At 39.1% G+C, this 24,779-nt stretch overlaps 1 protein-coding gene across 3 annotated transcripts in view; it reads left to right on the forward strand.

Annotated features, from left to right (window-relative positions):
* zgc:77784 (uncharacterized protein LOC402947 homolog) overlaps nt 1-24,779 on the forward strand; it is a 62,836-nt gene that overhangs the window by 36,570 nt on the left and 1,487 nt on the right. The window contains exons 10-25 of one of the 3 annotated variants that reach the window (XM_055012492.1): nt 1,824-1,905; nt 2,111-2,279; nt 7,415-7,581; nt 7,932-8,053; nt 8,278-8,494; nt 9,906-10,024; nt 12,806-12,983; nt 14,124-14,342; nt 15,235-15,277; nt 15,360-15,493; nt 15,578-15,880; nt 19,707-19,845; nt 21,713-22,029; nt 22,235-22,348; nt 23,881-24,042; nt 24,324-24,448. In XM_055012492.1, coding sequence (XP_054868467.1) covers nt 1,824-1,905; nt 2,111-2,279; nt 7,415-7,581; nt 7,932-8,053; nt 8,278-8,494; nt 9,906-10,024; nt 12,806-12,983; nt 14,124-14,342; nt 15,235-15,277; nt 15,360-15,493; nt 15,578-15,880; nt 19,707-19,845; nt 21,713-22,029; nt 22,235-22,348; nt 23,881-24,042; nt 24,324-24,448 — 2,610 coding nt within the window. Of the gene's footprint in view, nt 1-1,823; nt 1,906-2,110; nt 2,280-7,414; nt 7,582-7,931; nt 8,054-8,277; nt 8,495-9,905; nt 10,025-12,805; nt 12,984-14,123; nt 14,343-15,234; nt 15,278-15,359; nt 15,494-15,577; nt 15,881-19,706; nt 19,846-21,712; nt 22,030-22,234; nt 22,349-23,862; nt 24,043-24,323; nt 24,449-24,779 lie in introns of all 3 variants that reach the window. The other 2 variants (XM_055012491.1, XM_023265107.3) reach the window with 2 other exon arrangements.

Below are 24,779 nucleotides of genomic sequence, written 5' to 3' on the forward strand. Positions count from 1 at the left end.
GTTTCAAAGACCAATCTCTCCAAGGCAGCGCATATCTCTCCAGCGCAATTATGTGCTCATGCGGTGTGTAATTGTAATGTTAATGAAGGTGCTTGTTTGTAAATGCTAATGTGCTCTGCTTTTGATGGAGGAGCAGTGGGAAGACCCTTTGTGCTATAACCCCACCTGGAGGTCAGCGAGCGGAGCAAAAAAACAAAAAAACGAGCATCATTTTCATTAATTGACTGGTGATAGATGATTAATCATCTAACCGGCTTTTAATTAAATCTCCTGGCCGGACTGTTCACTTCCTCCCCCATCCTGTTTTCTCGGCAGCAGCACTCAGAAAAACTTGGTGCATTAAGATTTGGTCCAGCGCACCGCTGAGGCGAAGGGAAATCTGCCATGCCAATGTGCTCAATGGAACAGAAGAGATGCATTAGTGTGGCATCAAGGGGTTGACAAAGAAGAAAAAAAGAGGGGAAATGGAGATGACGAGTGAGCAACTAAAAATATTTACCCTCCTGATGCCCCGTCCTGCCATCAATATTTTAGCTGTAGTTGGAGTCATCTAAAGAAGTTCACCTGCCCACATGCTGCGCTGTCTGTCAGCCAGAGGTCAACACTGCGGTGGATGATCTCATATGGTCTGATGATAGTTCCAGCAGACTGGATCTCAGCCAGGACACGGCCGGTATCAGTGAAGCATGCAGGCGTGTACAGTTCATAAACAGGAGGAGAGGAACAGTGTGCAGCCTCATTGTTTGCAGCAGTGAAGCTTTATGAGCTGCTGAGGTGATCATTTCCAAAAGGGGAAATGTTTAGGAATGCATGAATTGCATTTGAATTTGTCGACTTTTAAAAAAAGGATTCTTTACATAAAGTGGCTATAATCTGAGTTTTTGTATCAGCAATGAATCAAATGGAAGTGAAAGTCATCACCTGGCTCTGCAGTTCTGCTGAGCTTTTTCTGTCTTTTGGCTCATTAATTAGTTTTTATGGTCTGCAGTTTCAGTGTTTTAGTTGACTCTGGCTGCTCCCATCATGCATCAGGCAGCTGTTATCAGAGAAAGAGCCTCAAACAGCAGATGACTCTCAGTAATTGATGATTTGCTCCATAACGTCCGTATGATTAAAATGGGAAACTGTTTGCTAACAAGTTTGCTGTATCAACTTTATGAGGCAACATCATGTCGGTGTTGTTTACAGCTTGTTTCTGCTTCGTCCAGATTCTAAAGTTCATCCTTGATTTTATAGATAATAACCCTAAATACTTCAAAGATGGAAAAAACTATGTATGTAAATTCGGTATTAATCACAAGTCTCAGTTAGTAAACTTACACAACTGCTGTAATAACTAAAAAAAAAACTGTAGATTATATGGAAAATCATGACTACCTGGGTTAAAATGAAGCAGATCTCACAAGGATTTTCTCCATAATTAGAAATAACATATCGAGTTTTCACTTAAAACTTCATGGATTGGATGATTTTGAGACTTTACTGTTGTTATAGTAGTAGTATGGCCACATCATGCTACATCTGCTGAATAATCAATATCTGTATCTGTCAGATAAATGTAGCAAAGTAGAAGTATAAAGTAAAATAAATTGGAACTAGCTCAAAAATACACAAACTAAAATAAATGTGCTTTGTTGCTTTCCACTGCTGCCGGCCGGATTTAGAGTCTCATAAGTAAAAAGAGGATTTCACTCTGAACATTTGTCATCTGTTCATTCTCTCAGATCCAAAACGTCCTTCAAACAGAAAACCGCTCGCAGCATTTCTTGTCTTACCTTCTTTTTTTCCACCGTCTGTCTCTAATGCTGACTGCTGTTTAACAGGACACGGACTCGGGGATGTACACGTGTGTGGTTTCCAGCTCCACAGGGGAGTCGAGCTGGACTGGGATGTTGACTGTCAGAGGTACTTAGACCAAAACTCGCTGCACTCTGTCTTTCTGTTACACTTCACACTCCGTCGCTGTCACACTACACCTCGAGAAACTACACACACTGCACACACACTCAGGCTGCGGCCTTTACAGGATCAAATCCACTCCCAGCTTCAGCCAAACTGTTAATCGGAATAAGTCCGCTGATGTGTTGTCGTCTTATTGTTTCTGTAACAGAAGATGGCGCTTCTTCAGGACCCAGAGTTTCTGAGTTCATCCAGCTTCCAGGACCTCCGCAGAAACCCGTGGTGACCGAGGTGACCAAAAACACAGTCACGCTCACCTGGCAGTCCAATCCTCACGAAGGAGGCGCCGCTGTCACCTCCTACATTATTGAGGCCTTCAGGTAAGTTTACATAATAACACCAGGACTCAAACGAGCTCTTTCTCTGTCTTTAACATGAAATGCACCAATAATTTAGTGTCAGAATCTGAATCTTTATTATCAAATTGCCAGCAATGGAAACTTCTCCCAATCCTGTCGTAGCTCATGTAAAAACACAACAGAATGATATGAATTCATGTCTAAATGTTTAAATAAATTGGCTTCTAGACCACAGAATAGATGCAGATTTTGATTTGTTAAATTTGGAAATAAATATGTTTTGTAATCATAGAAAAAACACTCTGGCATTTAAGTTATTCATATATTAGTTATCATTGTTCATATCATTAGTGTAATTAGGCCTTCATAGGCAATATTTTGAGTTACATTTTGAGGCTTTTAGGTCCTTTTTCTTTCACATTTGAAAACATTTAAAGGTGAATTGCAATTTTTTTTCCTTTGGAAAATTGATTTACTAAGAGGAAAAGCATTAATCAGAGTTCAGTTGTTGGCAAATAGAGGTCCACTGACCAAATCTGGCCGTCCAGCAATGACACAAGATTACCTTTTAAAAATCTGAAAAATTACAACATTTATAAGAGTCAGAAATTTTGGAAACACGATAAAGCTTTCCAATGTTTTTCTAAAATTGATTATCTATGACATGCAGTTTTGTTGGGAAAATCAACCTAATCTAAGCTTAAAATCGTGTTATGTTGTAAAAAGTGCTGTATTCACGTGTATCATTTAAAAATTCAGCAACCAACAACGGATCCAGTAAAAACAAAAAAAAATTTACATTTCTCACTGCTACCAAAGATCCATGACGGACTCAACTGCAACCGACAGTCACTTGGTAAAAATTCAAGTTCTTTTTGGCAGACGTGGGTTAAACTACAGGCTGTGTTCACACAGAGCAAATAGGAGACAAGTATGGAGAAAAAATACAATCGGAATTTGTTAAATATTAGTATGCAGAGGGTGTTAAATGGAAATAGTTTAATATCTACAGCATGCGGCCACCACATTTGTTTTCATTGTTAAAACCTGGCGGCACTGTGCTGTTGTACACATTGATTCCAGGATTTTTTTTTTTGTTGTTTCTAAAATAAGTAATTAAATGTTTTTTGTTTTTGTTTTTTTTTTTTTTACAAATTTAATGCTAATTGTGTAGAACTGCAAGAAAAACATTTTGAGCTGGTGCAGGATTTCATATTGCGGTAAAAAAAAAAGAGCTCAGTGAGTAAAAATTGCTTGGGGTGTTCAAAGGATTAAAGAAAAGCTAAAATCAATGCAACAAAGGCCAAATAATCTCATCATTCATCCAGATAACTATATATTCATATCCAGATTTTTAATCCTCCATATGCAGCAAACTCCCAAAAATGCAATTTATACAATCCGAGTGATTCTGGTAGACATGACAAAACTCCGTTAGTGCCATTTTCAAAAGGTATGCAGTGCTAAAAGACTAGCAATCTTTGTTTTACATGTGAAATTGATGGAGTTTCATTTCAGTATTAGCCTTAAATACATCTATCCTGCCACATCACTTTTTTTTGGGTCTGTTATGTTGCTACTTTGCTGTCCTTGACAGCGAAAACCTAAACATTCGAGTTTCTTTTCATTATAATTCCCATAACATTCACCCTCATTTTGCTTCTCCCTCAGCTAAAGTTCAGCAGACAGCCTCTACTTAACTTTCCACTCCTGATAAAGGTCTCACTATCAGACTGACTGTTTCCAGATAATGAAGTCCTCTTCATTTAGAGTCATTAGACTTTCGAAAATGACTCATCCTCGCCTGGGGGAGAAGCAGTTCTGTTAAAGTGACGTCAAGAAGTGAAACTGTGACACTTGCTGCACCAGTATTTAGCTGCGGTATCCCGAGGAAAGGCATGGCAGCGCTAACAAACCAACCAGAGGCTTTGGGAGGCAGACAGTGAGTGAAAGAGGAGACAATTACTGCGGTGGTCAGCTTGGCAGCTCTGTCCTGTCCTGGGGCAATGCAAGGAGGGGATGCTCGCTGGGCTGGAGAGGCGATTCATTACACAAGCAGGACCGAGGGTACACAACGAGTGTACAGAGGCAAACACACATATACAGAAAAAGTAAAGAAAAGCTCAGTGTGGCAGGTTTGCACTCACAGCTGATGATGAAAATCCACTCACCGCTGCACGCTTCACCACCAAGAAATTGCTTGGAAATGTTTGTTTTCAGGCATCAGAAGCAACAAAGATAGAAATACAAACCGGTGCAGTTGTAGTGTTTCTTCTCAGGTACCACGCAGAGCAACACCTACCTTTATGTTTTGGATTTTAAAGAGAACAAATCTTGATGGATTGATGGTATTTCAATTACACCCACAGATGTAGTTTTCTGTCCTTTTTTTTGTTTTTTACTAACCAAAAAAAGAAATGTGACACTACTTAAACTGCAGAATTGCTTCTCTGGCACTGACACATGTAATTGTGTCACCATTTTGTTCTCTGTGAAGGTGATGAAAATGTTAAACTGCGCTCCTGCTGTTAGATGGTGGCCGAACCTGCTCCGCATTGAGCTGTTGGATCCTTGATGGGCTCATTCAGGGGCCGACGTTGTAACCTGCTGCAATAAAAGACTGAATAAAAAGCTGCATTAGCAAGCTGATACTTGCAGCGTGTTTCCTGATGAACAGAATCTCATGGAAACAGAAGCAACTAGTGAATTTTTAATTTGTTTGCTTGTTCATTCAGTAGAGGCTGCAAAAAGATTTCTCTGGAATTGTTCACCATTTTTTTCTTCCCTTTTTAGCCGATAAAGCATGAGGTTTTGGCAATTTAATAAACAATACAATATAAAATGTTACTTGGTGACTTTTTGAGGTCACCACTAGACGGAGCTAAGCAGTCCAGCTTTTCAAATGGTGGTTTTTCTGTTTTTCTGCTACTATCTGGCTCTAAATTGTAAAAGAATGTATATTTAAAAGTAAAACTCTTTCCTATTAAGTCACCCAACTGAATAGTCAGTTGAGAGAAATTAATTAGCCAGCAATTTTATTTCTAGGTCATTTACCGTGACAAAATGTTAAAAAAAAATAAAAAATAAAAAAAAAAATGTTGCTTTTAGTTTTTCAAATGGTTGTTTTTCTGTTTATGTTATTTTAACCCACTGAACCCCAAAATTCACCGGTGGGTTTAAAAGGCACATTATTTTTTAAAATCACGAAAATGATACTATTTATCAGAGCCAGAAACTGTAAAAACACTCCTGCATTTACCTCATTCATGCATTAATTATCACAGTTTTTACCATTAGTGAAATTAGACCTTGAGAGGCAGAAGTGTAGGTTACATTTAGAGGCTTATGGGGCTTTTTGTTTCATATCTGGAAAGTTTTCAGTAGGGAGGCATATTTTGCACCGGAGTAAATTGATTTATATGTTTCCTTTAAAGACAGTAGTAGTCCAGGGGCAGGAAAATAGAGGTCCATGAAGCAAATCTGGCTCTCCAGCAGTGATACGGGATCTTACCGATGGGTTTAAAAAGCATGTTATTTTTTTAAAAAATCACAAAATTACATCATTTATCATTGCCAGAAACTGTGAAACAAAAAAAAAAAAGACAGATTTTCAGTCTCTAGATGACTCTTTAACTAACCATGAGTGATATGCAGGTCTGTTGGGAAAATTAAAGTAATCAAAGCTTAAAATCACAATATTTCCTTAAAATCACTTTATTACTCCGCCAAGGAAGCGGAGCCTCGGCGGAGTTATGTGACGATCAGTATTTGTCTGTCTGTCTGTCTGTCTGTCTGTCTGTCTGTCTGTCTGTCTGTCTGTCTGTCTGTCTGTCTGTTCACAACATTACTCAAAAACAGACCAACGAATTTGGATGAAATTTTCAGGGAAACTCAGAAATGACACAAGAACCAAGTGATTAGATTTTGGCAGTGATGCAGCTTATAGTCTGGATCCATGGATTTGTTAAAGATTTCTGTATCATTGCCAGATAGTGGCACGGCGTCACTGTAACCATGACAACAAGAGAACACTACATCAGCTGCCTGCTGACGATCACATGATTGTGATCCTACTACAAATCCACTGCTGCAGACTTATCAGGACTTATCTGTCAGAAATGATCCATGGAACAACTGATTAAATTGTGGGGGTGTTTCTGAGTCCCATCAATTCCTGCCGTCTGCTACATATTTAGGTCACGCGATTCAGTATCCGTACATAACGTACACATGCATAACACACCCCTGTGCTCAGTGCAAGGTCATTATGTTTGTGGGTACATCTATATTAAATGGCCCCATTCTGTAGTGCCGTGATTTCTGCCACAACTTTTTTCAAGATTTCAGTCCTCAGAAATGATACGATGACTCAGCAGCCTTGGCAGAGGACTGCGCCCTCTGAGTGCTTTACTTGTTCTACTTGTGTCTTCTGAAATGTGCCAATGGTTTGCACCAGATCCTGCACAATGTAAAAAAAAAATAAATAAAAAATAGCAGTGCTTCTTGGTACCACTTGACTGTGAAGCCATCAGTCACATCATGAAAGTACGATCACTTGAACTGGACTGAACAGAGAGCAAAGCAGATATGAGACAAGGCTTTTCGTCACCATTTTCTGACCAAACAAATGAATCTATATAATGAAAGCAACACTCTGAGGGGAGGAGAGACGGATCTTCCACATCTAAACTAATACAACCCGGGGTCATAAGAATTTAATCAAGAAAAATAACTGAGACACATTCATAGCCCTTATTCCAGCTAATTTCAACTCATGCCTTGAGACATTACACTCTGTTTTCTTGCGCTTATGACATTTGAAACACAAAAATGTTTGCGGCACTTAATGAGTTGGAATATTGCAGAAATATTCAACAGTTCTGATTTCTGCTTTCATCTGTGCTATCAGACCATCAGCAGCAGACCAAGTGTTGTGATCAAACCCATTACCTCATTATCTCGAGATAACATGATAGATAACAGGAGTGGGGAAAAAGCACCTATTAAAACTGCTCATTATGGTCGACTTGCCAGCTGTATGCTTGATTATCAGTGTTGTTTTCAGCCTCCTGATAAAGATCTAACCTATCAAAAACTGTAATTACATTGAGATTGTAGTCTTGTTTCTTCTGACGCCTTTTTTTTTTGTCCTGCAGCCAGTCAGTGGGGAGTACATGGCAAACTGTGGCCGACCACGTGAAGCACGAGAGGCACACGGTGGTCGGACTCTTCCCCAACACTGTGTATCTCTTCATTGTCCGAGCGGTCAACTCTTACGGCCTCAGTGACCCCAGTCCAATCTCCGAGCCTGTCAGGACGCAGGGTGAGTTACGTAAACCAGGAAAAAAGCCTTCCTTCATGATAACATGTAAACTCTCTGAGCCCCACTGTTCAATCTTGATCTCAGTTTCCATTTTTAAACAAGCAAATTACAGATACTGGATGTAGGGCTGCAGAGAAGATAATGTGCTAGATGGTTTAGAAGAACTTGCTTTGCGTGTGCAGTCTCAAAGCTAATTGCTTTCTCAGTGTGATGCTCTTCTGCCGTGAGCTATGTTGAATTTCATCAAAAAGTTTTTTCCCTTTTCTTGCTGAATAGCTGCTAGTCAGCTGATTTTTTTTTTTTGCTTCATGTTGGTGCCTGGGCTGAGTGGATTTCCTTTGTTGTTTCAGATGGGAGTCCGACTGAACAGGGTGTGGACCACAGACAGGTGCAGAGGGAGCTGGGTGAGGTGTCCGTCTACCTGCAGAAGCCTGTGGTTCTGTCTCCTACCAGCGCCAGGATTTCTTGGACTGTGAGTTCAATACTTGGCAGATGAAAAAGTCTCGCTTTTCAAAGTCAGCTTGTAGTGTACGGAGGACATGCTAATCTCCAAACATTACCTTCAAACGCTCATGAACAGATTAATTTGAAGCACAAACGCAGCTGGTTATGCATTTCTGCTTTTGATTACTGATGTAAATGTGAAACACTGCTCCTGTGTTTCATTTGTTTATGTGTCTTGCCAACTTTTCCCAGGTTGCCCGTCAGTCCAGGTATGTTCAAGGTTACCGTATATTTTACCGGACCATTGGCAACTCCTGGTTGGTCCAAGATGTGGAGGCCACGTCTGACTACAGCAGCATCTTAGTAGATCTGCACAGCAATACTGAGTATGAGGTGAAGATACGACCGTACTTCAATGAGCTACAAGGACACGACAGCCTCATGGTTCTGCTGCAGACCCCTGAGGAGGGTAAGAAATGATCACTGATGACGTTGCCAATAGAAAAGTGCCATAAATATCAAGAAGGGTTTAGTTTTTGAAGGAGAGTTGGCAGAAATGGATTCCACTCTCATCTCATGAATTTGAAACCCCAACTAGTTAACTTACAGACTGGAAATGTATTGTTTGCGTACAGTAAAAACAGTTTCACACACATTACTAGTGAGCTTTAGAGGCACTGGGACCAGGATTTGTTTTTAGCCTTTACACAGAACCAGTCTTGCAGGTTTCCTCCTATTTCCAGCTCTAACTCTGGTGGTTTTATAAAGATATTATTAGAATCATACTAGCATTTATTAATATGAAGGAATTTCTTGATAAAGTGCCACATAAAGTCCTGCAGCTCTGTGGAAGCAGCTCACGTTTGGCTACAAGTAGAGAGAAATGCCTTTTGTATAACGACATCCTAATGCCATAAATCATTTTTTTTTAAAAGGAAAAATTACAGTTTTCCAAGTGCACACAAGTGTGATTCTACATACTAGAGAACATTTATGTTTTTAATTTGATGAGCCTGGAAACTGAGTAGAATAGGTCAAATAATAATCTTGCTTTTGTAGAGTAAAAACACAATTTTACACACACATGTTGAGCTTTAGAGGTGCTGGTACTGAATTTTTAAAAAATAACTTTTAGATAGAGACAGTCTTGCTGTTTTTCCCCTCATTTCCAGTCTTTGTGCTTAAGTACCAGTTAAGAAAGTGAATTCGTACATTACTCGAAATGTCAAACTATTCCTTTTAGATAATCACTGACGTCAACACCAGGATAAGAACTCTGTTTTGTAAAATTACTATTATTACACTTGAACTTGTTTTATGGCACTAATCCAGGTTGTTTTCTCCCAAATAGATCCTTGCTTGTTTTGTATCTACTCTCCGGTGTACGTTGTTTTGGATAGAAGCATTGCTAAATGAAATTGTAGAACTGTAGAAACATAGAATTATAGTAATATTTGTCACTGTGCTTTAGATAAGGCAGAAAAAGCTTTATAACAGCCTTTAAATGCACAATGACGGTAAGTTTAAAAAGATCAAAGAAAAATACTACACAATGTAGGTAATAAATGTCTATAACTTCTAAATAAATTATTTTTAATTTCTAAAAAGTGTCTTCAAAGTTACCATGTCAATTTGGGAATGGAATTCGTACCGTTCTTTCTTTTTTTTAGACTGTGTTCAATTACTCTGTATTACTCTGGTTTAAATTTGACCTTTATTTCAGTTTAATTCCATTTCCCCTGTAAATCTGATCCAGTTTACATAATTTCTTTTCAGGAAATTTATTGAAAATTGCAAACCAGTAAACAGAGGAGCACAGTAATCCTGGCATCAGTTAATAATTATACAAATGTCTCTTTGCTTCGTGTCTGTGTTTACAGTTCTGAGTGCTCCTCCGCAGGCTGTTTCTGTGGTGCAGCTCACCAACAGCTCCAGCATCAGTGTGTCCTGGGAGCCGCCGCCTCATAACACTCAGAGCGGCATCATCCGAGAATACAAGGTGAGAACAGACCGACTGTCTGTCCTCTGCTTATTTCTGAGAACAACAGTCACAAACGCAGCCAAATACAGTGGAACAAACCATTCCTTTAATCCTTCATGTTTGTATTTTTACGCAGGCATTACTCAGTGTTGTCCAGACTCGTTGTTTAGACGCTTATGAAAAACACTGATTTTAATTAACAATTACTAATTACTCATTGCCTCTTATGTGCTGCCAGAACTTGCCGAAAGAGACTCAGTTTGTCATCAGATTCTCGGCTGAACGCTGACTGTCCCTGTCATCTGTTTGCTCTGTCACAAGAAGAAAAACAAGTAGAGTTCTGATTATTTGTCTCTTAGCATGAGCACAACACTGATTACTAATCATCAGGCTGCTTATCCAGTGAAAAAAAGAAACATTAAAATGGATCGTGCAGTTTTATTGTTTTGATTTATTCTTACCATCTGTGTCTACATCTAGAAAGTTAGGAGTAAACCGCACAAGTTTGACATTGAAAATCCAGATTCTTTTGAACTCAACAGCCGAAGGGAAGGATCACTTTTAATCTCCTTAAATGTTTCATTTTCTATGAACTACGCCCAATAAAAGCCCTCAAGCGCTTGAAAGTGAAAAATGAAATATTGACTCGGTAAGTCGGGATTACAGGACATATTTTCATTATGACTCTCAGTGTCTTCATCACAGAAAGTTCACAAAAGAGTAATTAATAAAAGGTTTGCTCACTGTAGATGTGGAAATGAACTATGTTACTGTCGCTACCTTGTTACTAAAGATTTTATAATCAAGATAAACTGTAAGTTAATTTTATAATCTATGTATTGCCATAGATGAGATCAGAGCAGTTTAAATGAGCGCCATCTTAAACATTCTGCCTAACTTTAATTTCTAAGCTCAAAGTAAATTTTGCTGTCAATTTAGCAGGTTGCTTGTAAAGAAGAAATAACACATTCCTCCTCATAAATGAAAAGTTGAATTTAGAAGCAGAAAATGTATTCTTGTGCTCAGGTATTTTGCAGCTACGCCTCACTTAGTATGGTGTTTAATTTCTTTATTCAGTTCAATTTTATTTATATGGAACCAAATCATCACACAGGTTCTATCAGTGCATTTTTTATGCTGTGGTCAATATTATAGTATTATAGAAAGAAACCCAACAATTCCACAGTGAGTGAACTCCTAGTGACAGCAGGGAGGAAAAACTCAAAGGAAGAAAACCTTTAACCGACCACATGCCCCGATCGGTTGAGGCAGTAGGAGAGGGAAAAAAAGAGAATTTGAGAAACAACAAATGCAAGACAGGTTGGTGACGCTGATAACTGCAGATCATAAATATGCAGCTCCAGAGACAGAAATACCTGCAGAAAAGTCCAGCGAGAAAAGACAGAGAGGAAGAAGCACAAGTACCAGAGAGAGAGGACACAAAGATGACATGCAATGGTGGCATATAAATGTATGGAGAGAGGAGAGGTGCTCAGTGCATCATGGGAAATCCCCCAGGAGTCTTGGCTTACAGCAGCATAACTAAGAGATGGTTCAGGGTCACCTGTTTGACGTAAAGAGTCTGTCAGCCTGCTGAGCAAAATATGAGCAGTAGTTTTAGTACAGACGAAACATTACTAAGTCATTTGCTGATGATGTTCACTTTGATGACTCATTTTCTTTTCCCACTTACTATTATAGCGTATAATAATAGTCACTAGGCTACAATGAAGCCTATGAAGAAACCTTGAATTAATACGTACAGCATTTTTCCAAGTGCCCCCAGGTGTTACAAATACTGAAAAAAGAGTGACTTACTTACATACTATACATATTCTGCTTCTTACATGTTTTAATTTCACTCTATCTTTGTTTCCTATTTGTTCTCTGGTAACACAGCCTGCAGTTCATCACAGTTTAGCCAAAAGTTCACAGAATTTTTGTTACTAACAGCTGAGTCAGTAATGAATTGTCCATTGTACTTTTTATTTTCACAAAACATGTTTTGAATAAACTGGTTTATTTTTGATAATTTTTAAAATTAGACATGTAGAATAAAGTTTTGATGAAATATCAAGATTTGAAGCTTTTTGGAAACCTACATCACAGATGACCAGTGACAATTTATTCTGTTTTTACAGTTTATGACTGATAAATGGTGTAATTTTGGTTATCGTTTTTAAAGATAGCATCCCTGGAAAAAAAACAAACACCAGGCTTTGGGGTTCAGAGGGATAAAATCATAAATCATATGAAACTGAATTGAAACTTTGGGGACTTATTATGGACATTTATACTTAACCCCTCAGCTTTCAGGTCATCCTGTGTTAGCGTTTTTTAATCTTAGAAACAGTTTCTTGAAAAAAAAAAAAAAAAACCTCAATATTAACTTACGTGGGATCAGTTTGGTCTCTGTATAACTTCAGAAGGGACTCTTACTGACATCAAAGCATTTTAACATTGTGGTGCTGCTTCTGCTTTTAGTTTATCTAAATATTTCTTCATCTAACATGCATGAACTTTCATGAAAGAGTCAGAACTGTGCTGCCTAAAGGCACATACATTTCCAACATCAAGAGTTTAAATCTGGCTTTTAATGACATACAGTTGTCGTTCATCACTGCTGTGTCTTTCTTGTCATTCTCGGCTCTATACAACCAGATAAAGCCTCAGTGTCAAAAAATGAAAGGCACAGAGGCTTTTTTTGGAATCTGTCTTAATCACAGGCCTCCTCTTGTCATCGGGAAGCTCTGTGGATGTGTCTAAAGTTGGTAACTGTGTGTGTCTGGTGTCCATCAGGTCTGGTGTCTGGGCAGCAGCGTGGAGCAGGAGAGCCAGATGAACCGAACGGTGGACGGAGCGGTTCTGTCCATCCTGCTGACAGGCCTGTTGCCTGACGTCCGCTACACCATCGCGGTGGCTGCTGTCACCAGCCTGGGTGTGGGCGCTCAAAGCCCGCCCGTCAGCCTGCTCCTCAGTGAGTCACTCAAACTGTTACAGCTACTACACACTGAAAAATATGGCAAGATGCACTCTGAGCTGCCAGCGTTCACCGCTGGTAAAATATCTGTATGCGTTGATTGTGTTGTATGAATGGGTTTAAACCTAATGAATCATCAACGCTCATTTTGGAGTGTGAAAACATTAAAATATGCAAGTTAGTTCAAACTATATGCTGTAGATTAGCATTTATTTACCTGTGTAAACATTTGCTGGCTGAGGATGTGCAGTGTTTTTTTTTTCTCCGCTGCTTTTATCATCCTGTCGGCTTCATAGCCACTTATCCAGACCGGTTGCAGCCCAGAGGATATGTGTTGCTTCTTGTGTTTTCTGATATGTTTTCCTTCTCACTTTAACGTTGACTGCAATTTTACAGAAAATAGTTGAGAAGTTGAAGAACTGCTCTCGTTGTATTTCTTGCAGAAAGTTACATGAGAAGATGTAGATGTCAAAACTAGCTTAGCTTAGATGGAAAAAATGGAGAAACAAGTAACCTGGTTCTGTCCCAAAGTAAAACCTCTGAGTCTCACTAAGTCTCTGACACATTTTGTTGGTTCAGTCAGTACAAAAACAGAAAAAAACAAGTTGTGGTTATATTTGCTCACTGAGTAACAAGCCTCAAGATAAATTATTCATTTCACCTGTCATTAGATTGTTTTTACATGATCTAGACTAAACATAATGGCCACAAACTACTCAAAAACACCATCATTTCACAGTGAAGATGCTCATTGTAGTATATAATCAACTAAACTTTACTTTAAGGTCATTATTTCTGACATTTTTTTCCCTGAATTTTTGTCACATAACTGTTGTTTTTTGAGTAATTTTGTATCTTACAATGCCTTCTTGTTATTGCACCGCCTTGAGAATTTACTCCCAACATTTTTTATTTGTTTCTTCTCGCTGCCCTGTGCAAACACTGCCTGTAGTTCAGCCCAGGTCAACCTAAAAGTCCTTGAATTTTTGTCACGACTGTTATTTTTTAAAAGAAATTTCACGATTTATAATGTCTTATTGTTTTTGCACAGCCTTGAGAACAGTCACATTGCATTTCACTGCAAATACTGTATGAACATGTGACAAAAAACACTGAGCTGGATTACTTTCCTTTCAGCTCCGCCACTGGACAACAGTTCGACGGCCGTGAAGAAAGGCAGCGACCTCAGCATCGCCCAGCAGATCGCAAATGTCATCCGCCAGCCGGCCTTCATCGCAGGCCTCGGTGTGGCCGCCTGGTTGGTGCTGATGGGCTTCAGCGGGTGGCTTTACTGTCGCCATCGCAGGAGAAAACAGCTGGGACACTATACCACATCTTTCGCTTACACACCAGCAGGTAAGCAGGACAAAACAAGCTTGTCTGTCTTAACAGGGTTTTAAATCTTGATGACAAGATGTGTAAAAGGTAGGAAAGGTTAGAATGACTCAGGAGGATTTTTCAGACATCTTCCTCACATCTAACTCGTTATATAAGGGAGATGCTTCAGAGAAAAAAGACCACTGTAGTTGTTTGAGCAAACCATCTGATTTTGTTTTCAACCACTGACAGTGACAAAGTTCTTAATAGACCTCGGGGGATATCTCTAACAGTGATGAATGTTTTCAATTTTAGTTTGTATTTTCACAAAGCAATGCCTTTAATCGCATGCTCAGCTAATTAGAATGTATTTATCCCCACTGGGTTGTTTCCATGGCAGGAAAACACTGAAGCATACGTTAAAAAGTACCCACAACATGGAGTTAATTTTAGATTTACGCCCTTTGGCACATGAGCTCGCAAACACATCAGTTGTTTTCTGACTTTGAGAGATATTTTGTTCAATGGACCGCCCGAGGCCTTTAGAAAAAAAACATATGCAGTTTGATTTTCCGATAAATAATTCACAGCGACTGTTGTATGTATGATTTCACATTTTCATATGGATTTTATTATCATGTTAATTTAGCCGGCCTTGACTCCAGAGAGTGGAGAAAATGACATCTGCATCTTAATGCATTGCAGAATGTATAGAGATCTTTTGTGTGCCTCTCAGTGTATGTAGGTCAACACTGTATCTGCATTAAATATCGATTCAGATCTGCTTTCTTAAACTCTGTGTGGGATATACTGTTTATTTGGTAATGGAGTATAATAATTCAGCCCAAAACATCTTTATCTTCCAGTGAATCTAGTGGGGGGGGCATTCAGGCTTAAATGCTTTATCTTTTCTGCTGCTTTTTTCTTGCAGTTGGCTTCGCTCACAGTGAAGGATCAGGAATCATCAACGGAGGGTAAATTCTACATTGTGATTTGACTCAGATGTTAAATGTCACTGTATATTTTGACACTGATAGAGCTCAACTTTCTTCTCAGGCCTAGTTTGTTGGGATCAAATATGGGCAACTACCCCTGGCTGGCCGACTCCTGGCCGACTCCAAACCTCACTCACAGCAAAGACTCAGTCAACTGCTGCTCAGGAAAACTGGACTCAGAGCGATATTATAACTGTAAGAGCTCTGAGTTAGAATGTCTGGAGAAATAACAAACGTCAGACTGCTGAATAGATGATCATGGTTGTTAATGTAACACAGTCCTTTGCTGTTCAGCTATTGGGATCATCAACTACCCGAACCAGACGGAGAAACGCAGCACAGCGTCCAACGACAGCCCCATCTACAGCACCATCAACACCACCGCCGAGGACGACCTGCTGGCGTATTACGACACTTACTCCAGTACGTCTTACAACCAGGGTCCCGATCCGTACAGCAGCAACCCAGTTCTGGCAAACAGCGCGCTGGTGGGTCTAGAGAAGGACCTGGACCAGTGGACCATCCAGTCTGGCCAGTCTGGATCTGAATATGCCAAACTCCAGTACACCAAGAAAAACAACGGTAAGGATTTCTACTTCTGTCTTCTTTATTTAGCACAATGCATTTACAAAAAAAAAATTAAGCTTTGGAAGACTTTTGTCAAAATTTTGACTTAACATACAGTCATGGAAAAAATTACAAGACCACCCTTGTTTTCTTCATTGTAATGCCTGGTACAACTAAAGGTACATTTGTTTGGACAAATAAAATGATAACAGCAAAAATAGCTCATAAGAGTTTCATTTAAGAGCTGATATCAGACATTTTACATGGATTTTATTTTATTTTTTTAATAATAACCAAAATCACTTAAGTTTTTACATCAGTAGCTCTAGCATTGTTCTGCCAAAAACAGCTTTTAGGATTTCATGTTTCTTTTCTGTCGATTTTAGTCCCATGATCCACACAGGAGTTAATACTGATTCATCACCATTGTTTCTGATGACTGCAGCTATACGTCTTGGCTGCTCTCCACCAGCTTCTGACATTGTTCTGCTGTCACAGCAGCCCCATTCCTGTTGCACTAATTTAAACAAATTTGCTTTGATTTTGGGCTTGTGGTTCTCCATTTTGCATTTGGTGATTTTCCACAGGTTTTCTATTGGATTTAGATCTGGTGATTGAGCAGCCAAGGCATGGTTCCAATGTTCTGGTTTTCCATCCAGGCTTTAACTGACCTTGTCTTGTTGGAAAATCCAGTCATTGGAGGCAGGAAAGAGTTTTCCAGCTGATGGAAGAAGACTGTTTCCAGAGTAGCCCCAAACATGACCTGGTTCATTGACCCTGTTCCACTCAGACTGAAACTACCCCAGATGGTCACTGATCCACCCCCATGTTTTATTGTAGGGGCAGACAGTCTGGTTTGTAGCTTCTCCAGGTTTCCTCCTAACCAGTAATGTGGCTGGAGTGGACATCAACTGAAAACTGGATTCATCCCTGAAGAGAACCTTAGTCCAATCATCAACAGTCCAATCCTTGTGATCCTAGCAAAGAGAAACCAGGCTTTCCTCTGCCTTTCCTTGATGAAGAGCTTCTTCCTGTCCTGTGTGACTTCAGACCAACTTCAAGAAGCCGGTTTCGAGCTGTCCTTGCCGAACAAGTCACATTTCTCCACAGTGTCCACTCATTTTTAAGGTCCCTGGAGGTCTGACGAAGATTCCTGACAGGAACGGATGAGTGACGGTCATCTGGTGGGTAGAAAGACGTTTCCTGACCAGCTAGCAGTTTGGTAGAACCATGTTGGACTTGTTTTTTCTTGGTGTAACGAACGGCTGTCTTGGAGATCTTCAGTTTTTTCGCTTCCTGTCTCTCACTCATGCCAATTTCCAGCAGTGCCAAGATGGCTGCCTTTGTGGCTTCACATAATTCTTTAGTTTTAGGCGTTATGTGAGAGCTGACAGCTTCTGAATTGTACTACGGCTTGAACATCAGCAGGAAACCACTCTAGACCTTTACATGTGCTGCTGATGAAATGACCTCTTATATACCCTGGAATACAATGAAGCTGAAGCATGTCAAATAGGACATAAAGTATTATGGAATCAGCTGCATTTTTTATCATGTTCATTGTATTCTTCAGGTTATGTACCAGGCATTAAAATGAACAAGAAATTGAAGAAAACAAGGGTGGTCTAATCATTTTTCCATGACTGTATCATGATTTTTAGAAAAAGCTGCAGAACCTGACTGAAGATACTCAAGATTTAAATATTTCTTTAGTATCAAAGTAATCCATACATCTGAAGATCTGTTACGGCTGCAGTAGGCAGAAATCTGGAAAAGGCCACAAAAAAAAAGCCTAAACAAAAGCTCTTCCTGCTCTTCCTCTATGCTTCTCACACTTATTTGAAGCTAAGAGTCAACATTAATTTGTGTCTTTATCCAGGATACCAACCCCAACTTCCTAAGTGAAAGTCTTCCATCTAGCTCATAGCACCAACACATCCTATTCTCACCATGAACCCTTGGTGATATTTATACTATCTCACCTGATCAGTGAAAAGGCTTGAAATCATGTACATCTCCGGCTAGATTTTCTACAGCCAGAAAACAAGGCCAATAGGAGATGCCTAGTGTTCTACTTTTCTCTCTGATCATTTAAATTATAATATGCTGAAAGTGGAATTGCTCAAAGGGGCTTTTTTTGCCCATTGATGCCAAAAAATACTGTCTACCCATGCGTTAACAGTGAATTCAGCGCCCTTTATTCTCTAAAACATAAGATTTAAAAATGTGGCTCATACGTTATACTTCTCGCTTCTTGTAAATGTGATCACATAAATAAGATTTTCAGTGTCACATTTTCCAACTTGTTTTGAAAAAAAGCTTGTTTTCTTGGTATTTAAGATCCTATTTCATTACAACGACCGTCTGAACTCCAAGCTGTATGTTTCTGGCAATTTTTTGCTCATGTCACATTTTTTATTCACTGTGGGTTCATTTTTCACTGTAATACACAGAAAAGTCCTGGACCTCTAAGGAAACCACACAACCATGGCTAAACGTAGCAAGAACTCAAAAATGACTGCTGTGCAATATGCCAAAGGTTTTTTTTTATTAGAAACTATTTTTTTTTAAAAACAACAAAAAAACTGGTTTAATTTCTTTCATTACTTATTTTACAAAAAAAAACTGGAATCAACATGCACAACATTTTTCCAAGAGCCCACAGATGTTACCAACTCTAGAAAGATAGTGGCTCTATGTATTATACATCATTTACTCTCTGCATTTTTTATTTGTTTGTCCTCTCTGCTCTGTGTAAACACTGCCTGCAGTTCAACCCAGGTCAAACGAAAAGTCCCTGAATTTTTGTCACAAGACTTTTGGTTGCAGATGAATCACTCATGGCTTGTCAGTTGAATTGAGGAAGACTGGATTTTTAGTCTTTTACAGAATCTGTTTAGTTAAATTGGTTTATTTTAGGGTTTATTTTTAACGGAGACATATAGAATAAAATACTTCAGATGAAATATTACAACCTTAATCATTCATTTGGTTAATTAGACACAGCTTTGTTTTTTGTTTTTGGTTTAGAGGTTAATATCAAGTGAAAGTATCACAAGTATAGCAATGATTGATAACCACTGATCTTTTCTTTTAGTCCTGATATACTAACACATTATTATATAATGAGGATATTTTTTTTTTTGCACTGAGTGATCTATTTATTTTCATAAAACAAGGTAGAAATGTAATTATGATGAACTGTATGAGACAGTTTTATTGTATAGTTATATTTATTTTGCAATGGCAACTTTACAGGGGAAATGTTTGTAGTCAGTTTAAGCTAAATTAATTAGAATATAGATATATATTAGGCTTGGTTTCCTGCAGTAGAGTATACGTTGTACTGTTTTAACTGAAAATGTGTTTAATTTGTGTTCATATACACCATTATTTTGACGGCCACTTGAAGAATAAACAAGTTGTAGTGCAATACTTACATCACTATGGCAAAATGTAGGGTTCATACACAGCAAGGAGTTTTTCACCCTCCACCCACCATTACAATTACATTATGTACTTCAGATTCTTTTTCCTGTCTGATCTACAGGTCTTTTCTACAGACATAAACCTGGCATGCCTTTAAATATGTGTAAAATGTGAATGGAAATGTACTGGAACTAAGAATGTTAAGGAATGCTGAAAAAAAAACGTTAACAAAAAGAAACATCCTTCATGTACTGATAGGCAGAGAGAACGAGGAGTTTTAAAAGCCTGTATTTAGTTGAGCATATTCATTATTTAAACTAGATGAGTTTCTGCCTCAGGGTCAAGGTGGTGATAATAGAAACACATTGATTACATCTTGTACTTTGCTGTTAATTTTGTATATTTTTTTTAGACAAACTTGTTAAGCAGAGGTCTACCGGGTCCTCGTCCAAGTCGACTCCACTCACCTGGGTGGACGTTTTGTCGCTGCCTCTTCCTGCCAACAAAGACAGATGCCGCGCAAAAGCCAACAAAGAAGAGGCCCAACACAGGTGAGGCTCATCGCTGCAGTCTGAAATGTTTTCCAATCTGTGTATCGAGGCCGTTTTTCCGCCTCATAGAGCACAGTTGCTTTTTGTGCTCTCCAATATTCATTCAGTCAATTTATTATTAGCGTCAAGGCCTCTGACTTCACCTATATGACAGAGGGAGTTAAGGCAGATGGATATCTAAGCTGCTCCGCAACTCTGCCAAGGCTGTCAAACAAAACTTGAGTGAAGTTTGGAGTCTGGGGAGTTTTCAAATTAACAGTTGTGTCTCCGGGCAGCGAGTCGATTGAGCTCCGGGCTGCAGAGGGGAGAGTTCACTCTAACTAGTTCTGACACATTAGATTGCGGACATAACGGGGCGGCATCGGAGGGCTGTTCTGACTGTACCACATCTTTTGTAATGACATTAGCCACCATCTGACAGGCTGGATTAGTACTTTCCATTTTCAATGACATGTCCATCATTAAATTAGCCCCGACGGCACTGAAGTGACAACAGGAATCAAGGAGGTGGTTCTCGTCCTCTGTTTCTCCACGTTACTTTCTCTTTTTCATAGGAACTTGTAATGAGATTATGTGTTTTTTTTAAGATTTCCTACTTGTATTTAGATTTTATTTAATATCTCTACACCTGATGTTGGTTTGTTTGTCTACCACTGTGGAGACAGAAATGAAATTTTGTTGAGACAATAGTGAACCAACAAGTCAAAATGTCTTCAACAATTTGGTTTCCGATCAAATACTTGCAGAACTGATGATGTAAAATCTACTGTATTATATTTCAGTAAAATGGTGAACATTATACTTTCTGATTGTTTTGGTTCTAAAGTCAAATCATTGTTTTGATCACATCGAAGAAAGTCTGAAATCTCTTTCACCTCCTTTCTGAACATGGTCTAATTACTGTGCAAAGCTTTCACTATGAGGCTTTTGCATTATTATTCCCATTAGAATTTTGTTTAGATCTTCTTTATTATCTCAGCATAAAAATCCATCTTGCTCGGGCCTCTCCACTGAGAAAAAAAGACATTTCATATTAAAAGGAAACAGAGTAACTATAATTCTGTTTTATTTGTAGAAATAATAATGATTAGTTCCAAGGCGAACCTGCTCTGATGCAGCATAGAAGTAGCTTAATGACACTTTAGAAACTTAAAGACGCAAGCCATTGCAGATACAATCATTTTATTTTGTGTAATATTAAATAATTTCATTTTTATTCCTATTTTATTGACTATGTTACTCACCCAACTCTTATTATGCCTTCAACTTTGGTTTCCTTGTGCAAATCTCCGTTAAAAAATGCACTTGCTCTTTAAAAAGTGATATATATATATATATATATATATATATATATATATATATATATATATATATATATATATATATATATATATATATATATATATATAAACACACACACACATACACACATATATATATATATATTGTGGTGCTGCTGAATGTTCTTTTCATCCATCGCTTTTGGGAAACACTGTAAATTACAATCATCTCAAAAATTATGTAGTATTTTATAATACTTTCAATAAAATAGACCAATTTTAGTGTAATCTGCTGCACAAACCTGCCTGCAGTGACCTTGAGAATCCATTTTATGAGCTCATCTCGTCTGTTATCCACCACTTGAATTATTTATGCAGCCAACAGTTTATCTGTAATGCTAATAGTGTAAAATGTAAACACTGTAGATGATTTCAGATGCTTTTAGGATAACGTACACATTAGGGCCTTGGTGATTTAGTTCCCCTCATTGCTATCCTGTTGTTTATTATATGTATGTAGTTTTTAAATACAGTTTTCTGTTAAAGGCACACACTTATGCTGCTCTTACTTACTGTGCCTCCTTTAGCTCAGAGGAGGAAGATGACGACTGGTGTCCTCCGTTGCCAGCCAGAACTTATCTGATGGACGCTTCGAAGGAGGAGCTCTCCATCCTGCCGCCCAAGCTGGAGGATCTTTCCTACACAGCAACGCTCATGTCTTACCCCCAGCGGGATGCCACCGACAGTCCCCGGCTGCAGCACTTCGACCTCCTGGCCCGTCACCACTCCCAGGTCTCCCAGTCCAACCCTGATCTGTTCACCAACACCAAGGCCCGGGACGCCAGCGAGGTGTATCCCACCAGCCAGTGGGCAGATGATTTCAAGGGGGAAAGCCTCAGCAAAGGTCAGTTTGAATTCATCTTGATGCCTCACATCCTTCGACCAGGCCGCACACAACCACACGGTGTCATGTATAATTTAGTTTATGATGTTACTCACAGAGAGTATTTGTACACGAAAATCATGTCACATTTACTCAGAGTGAAGCTCAGCGTTCCCCGGTTTCTCATAAGTTTCCCGAGGATGACATCAGTGTGGTCTCTTGTCAGGACAATCTGCTTCAGCTGCAGAGTCGAGCCCCACAGCTCAGACGCACAGATCCAGGAGTAAAAAGAAAACGCCCAAGGACGGACAAAGCAGGCGAGAGCTGCATGGCGAAGCAGGTATGAGGCACTGTTTCTTATTCATATAGTTTCTGTTGTAGTTTTGGAAAAAAATAATCTTATATTTATGAATCTTTAACCCCTTTGGTAGCATTGCTCTGTTGGCTGCAGTGTCACTCTGGAAGTTCATCACTTTGGTCTCAACTAAAATAGCTCAACACCTATTGGTAGGACTGCCATGAAATTTGGCAAAGATATTTAAAAAGTCAATGACACCAACCACAACAGCAGTATTGGACACATAGATGCTAATCCCTCCCACATATATTAGACATATGTAAAAATGTTAGTATTTTGGGATAACATGCCAAAATGTAAGGAAGATCCTTGAATATAAAACATCTAAAAATACTAGTCTCTTGTCCTTTGGTGAAATAAAGAGGTTGGTACTATGAAAAGAGATAAAGCATTACTCATACTAAAAAAAAAAAGAAATTACAAAAACTAGTGGCTTAAATCTGAACCTTAAATCTTAAACAATGGACAGGCACAGTGAGGGAAATATTTGTGACAGAAAAGGCCTTCCTAAAGAAATGCACAACCATTATCTCTCCCTTGAAAAATAAAAAAATAAAAACAAACAAAATATTTATCTATTTATCACATTATTTTTTTAAAGCAATGTTCCAATTTTGTGTTCTTTGTGTTTCTTCATTCTGTAATAATGTTAAAATCTAGTTTTGCAAAGACATCCACAGACACTGAGTCATAATTACTGTGGTGATCTCTTCATGTGTCACGTAGCATCTGGCATCAACATTTATTTGTGTCCAATATTTTTTTGACCCCGTGACTCTAAAGAGGATTGATGGATGGATGGATTTTTTTCAACTAAATTCTGACGTTACCATTGAAATGCTACGTTTTGTGTGCTGATGCTAAATTAAGATGGTCAATACGGTGAACCTTGTTCCTACTTCAGCCCTCAGCATGTCAACACTGTTCTTGTGAGCATGTTAGCATCTTGACATTAACATTTAGCTTATCAGAACATCACTAGCATTGCTTCGTAAATAAAAGAGAATTCAGTATGCATTATTTCTGACACTTTCAGGCTTTACTGTAAATGTTTAGCAAAGACTGTTAAAGCAAAAGTTTGACATCTTTGGAGCTTTGCTGACTCGTTTTCTTGTCGAGGGTCTCATGTGTTCGACTCTTTGTTGAACGGGTCCAGTCGCATCTCCACTGGTTGCCTGGCAACTGGTCACGACACCGTGTAAAATGACCAGTTGTCGTTTTTTGCTTTGCAGCTTTTGTGCTCATTAAGGAGCTGAGATGTACGACATGTTAATCATGAAGGTGATTTTGCTGCTTCAGGGTGAACCAGGTTCACTGTTTTCAGCTGCGCAGTTAACGGCTGTAGTTTCACATTTAATACTGAGACAAATGAGTTGTAGCTTCTTACCTAATTCTGGGTGAGAAAGCGAATAAGCCTGAATGTCCAACTTTTCCATTAACACCGAATTTGTCGTTGTGGGTTTTATTTTTAATAATCAATGATCAATCATACACAGAACTCCCCCCTGCACCAGCTCCCCCTCCCACAGATGACTCCCTGCAGCTCCTGGCGGATGTTTTGAGCCGCAGTCGAACCGACGGCGAAAGAAAAGAGGGGAGCGACTCCCCCACTCTTCCTAAGAGGGGAGAGCATTTCTCACCCCAGAGGAGAGGGTCGACCAAGTGGTTATCGCATGGTAAGTGATGCAAAAAAGAACAATATATGTCCCGGCAATGTGTGCCATCTTGCTTCAACAGCTGGACCCCAAGTAGATGTGTGTTAATATTATTGTGATGCTTCATACAAATCCCTTACAGCTTAGACAGAGCCAACTGCTGCCTGTGTGCACACTTATTATCCTGCAGTAGTGGCTCTGCTTTTAATAGCAGGGGGTCTGTTTTCAGTCTGCTCCCTCACTTAGGGTTTAACCTATATAAATACAGCTGCAACTTTGAACAATCTGTTTGTCGTGTGCAGATGAGAATGTAATCCCGTATGGGCAGTCGAGCTTCCTCCCCAAGGTCCAGATGTCGGGCTACGGGTCACTGGGTGGAGGAGGAGGCTTTCCGAGACCCTCCACTGCTGGCTGGAGGAGAGATGAGGTATGTGTATTAAGTGCTGAACACATATTGTGCCTGTGCAGTGTGGGTTACGGGCAGTTCAACAGCAAAATGGGCGCAAATTGGCACAGAAGAGCCAAAAAGTAGTGATCTAAGACAGTGAATCAAGAAAAAAACACAATCTCACGGTCAATCTTCTAATACATAATAGAAAATGTATGTTCTATTGTGTGTAAATATGCAGTATGCACACTTGTAAACTTGGTACTTTTGAATTAAACGTGTTTTATTAGAAAGAGATGAAATAATCTAATCTTTTCAGAATAAAACTCACATTCTGTAGGCTTGACTAATAGGTTTTTCATTTTCAATG

The sequence above is a fragment of the Amphiprion ocellaris genome, chromosome 7 (genome assembly GCF_022539595.1).
Source record: "Amphiprion ocellaris isolate individual 3 ecotype Okinawa chromosome 7, ASM2253959v1, whole genome shotgun sequence".
Classification (NCBI taxonomy): Eukaryota; Metazoa; Chordata; class Actinopteri; family Pomacentridae; genus Amphiprion; species Amphiprion ocellaris.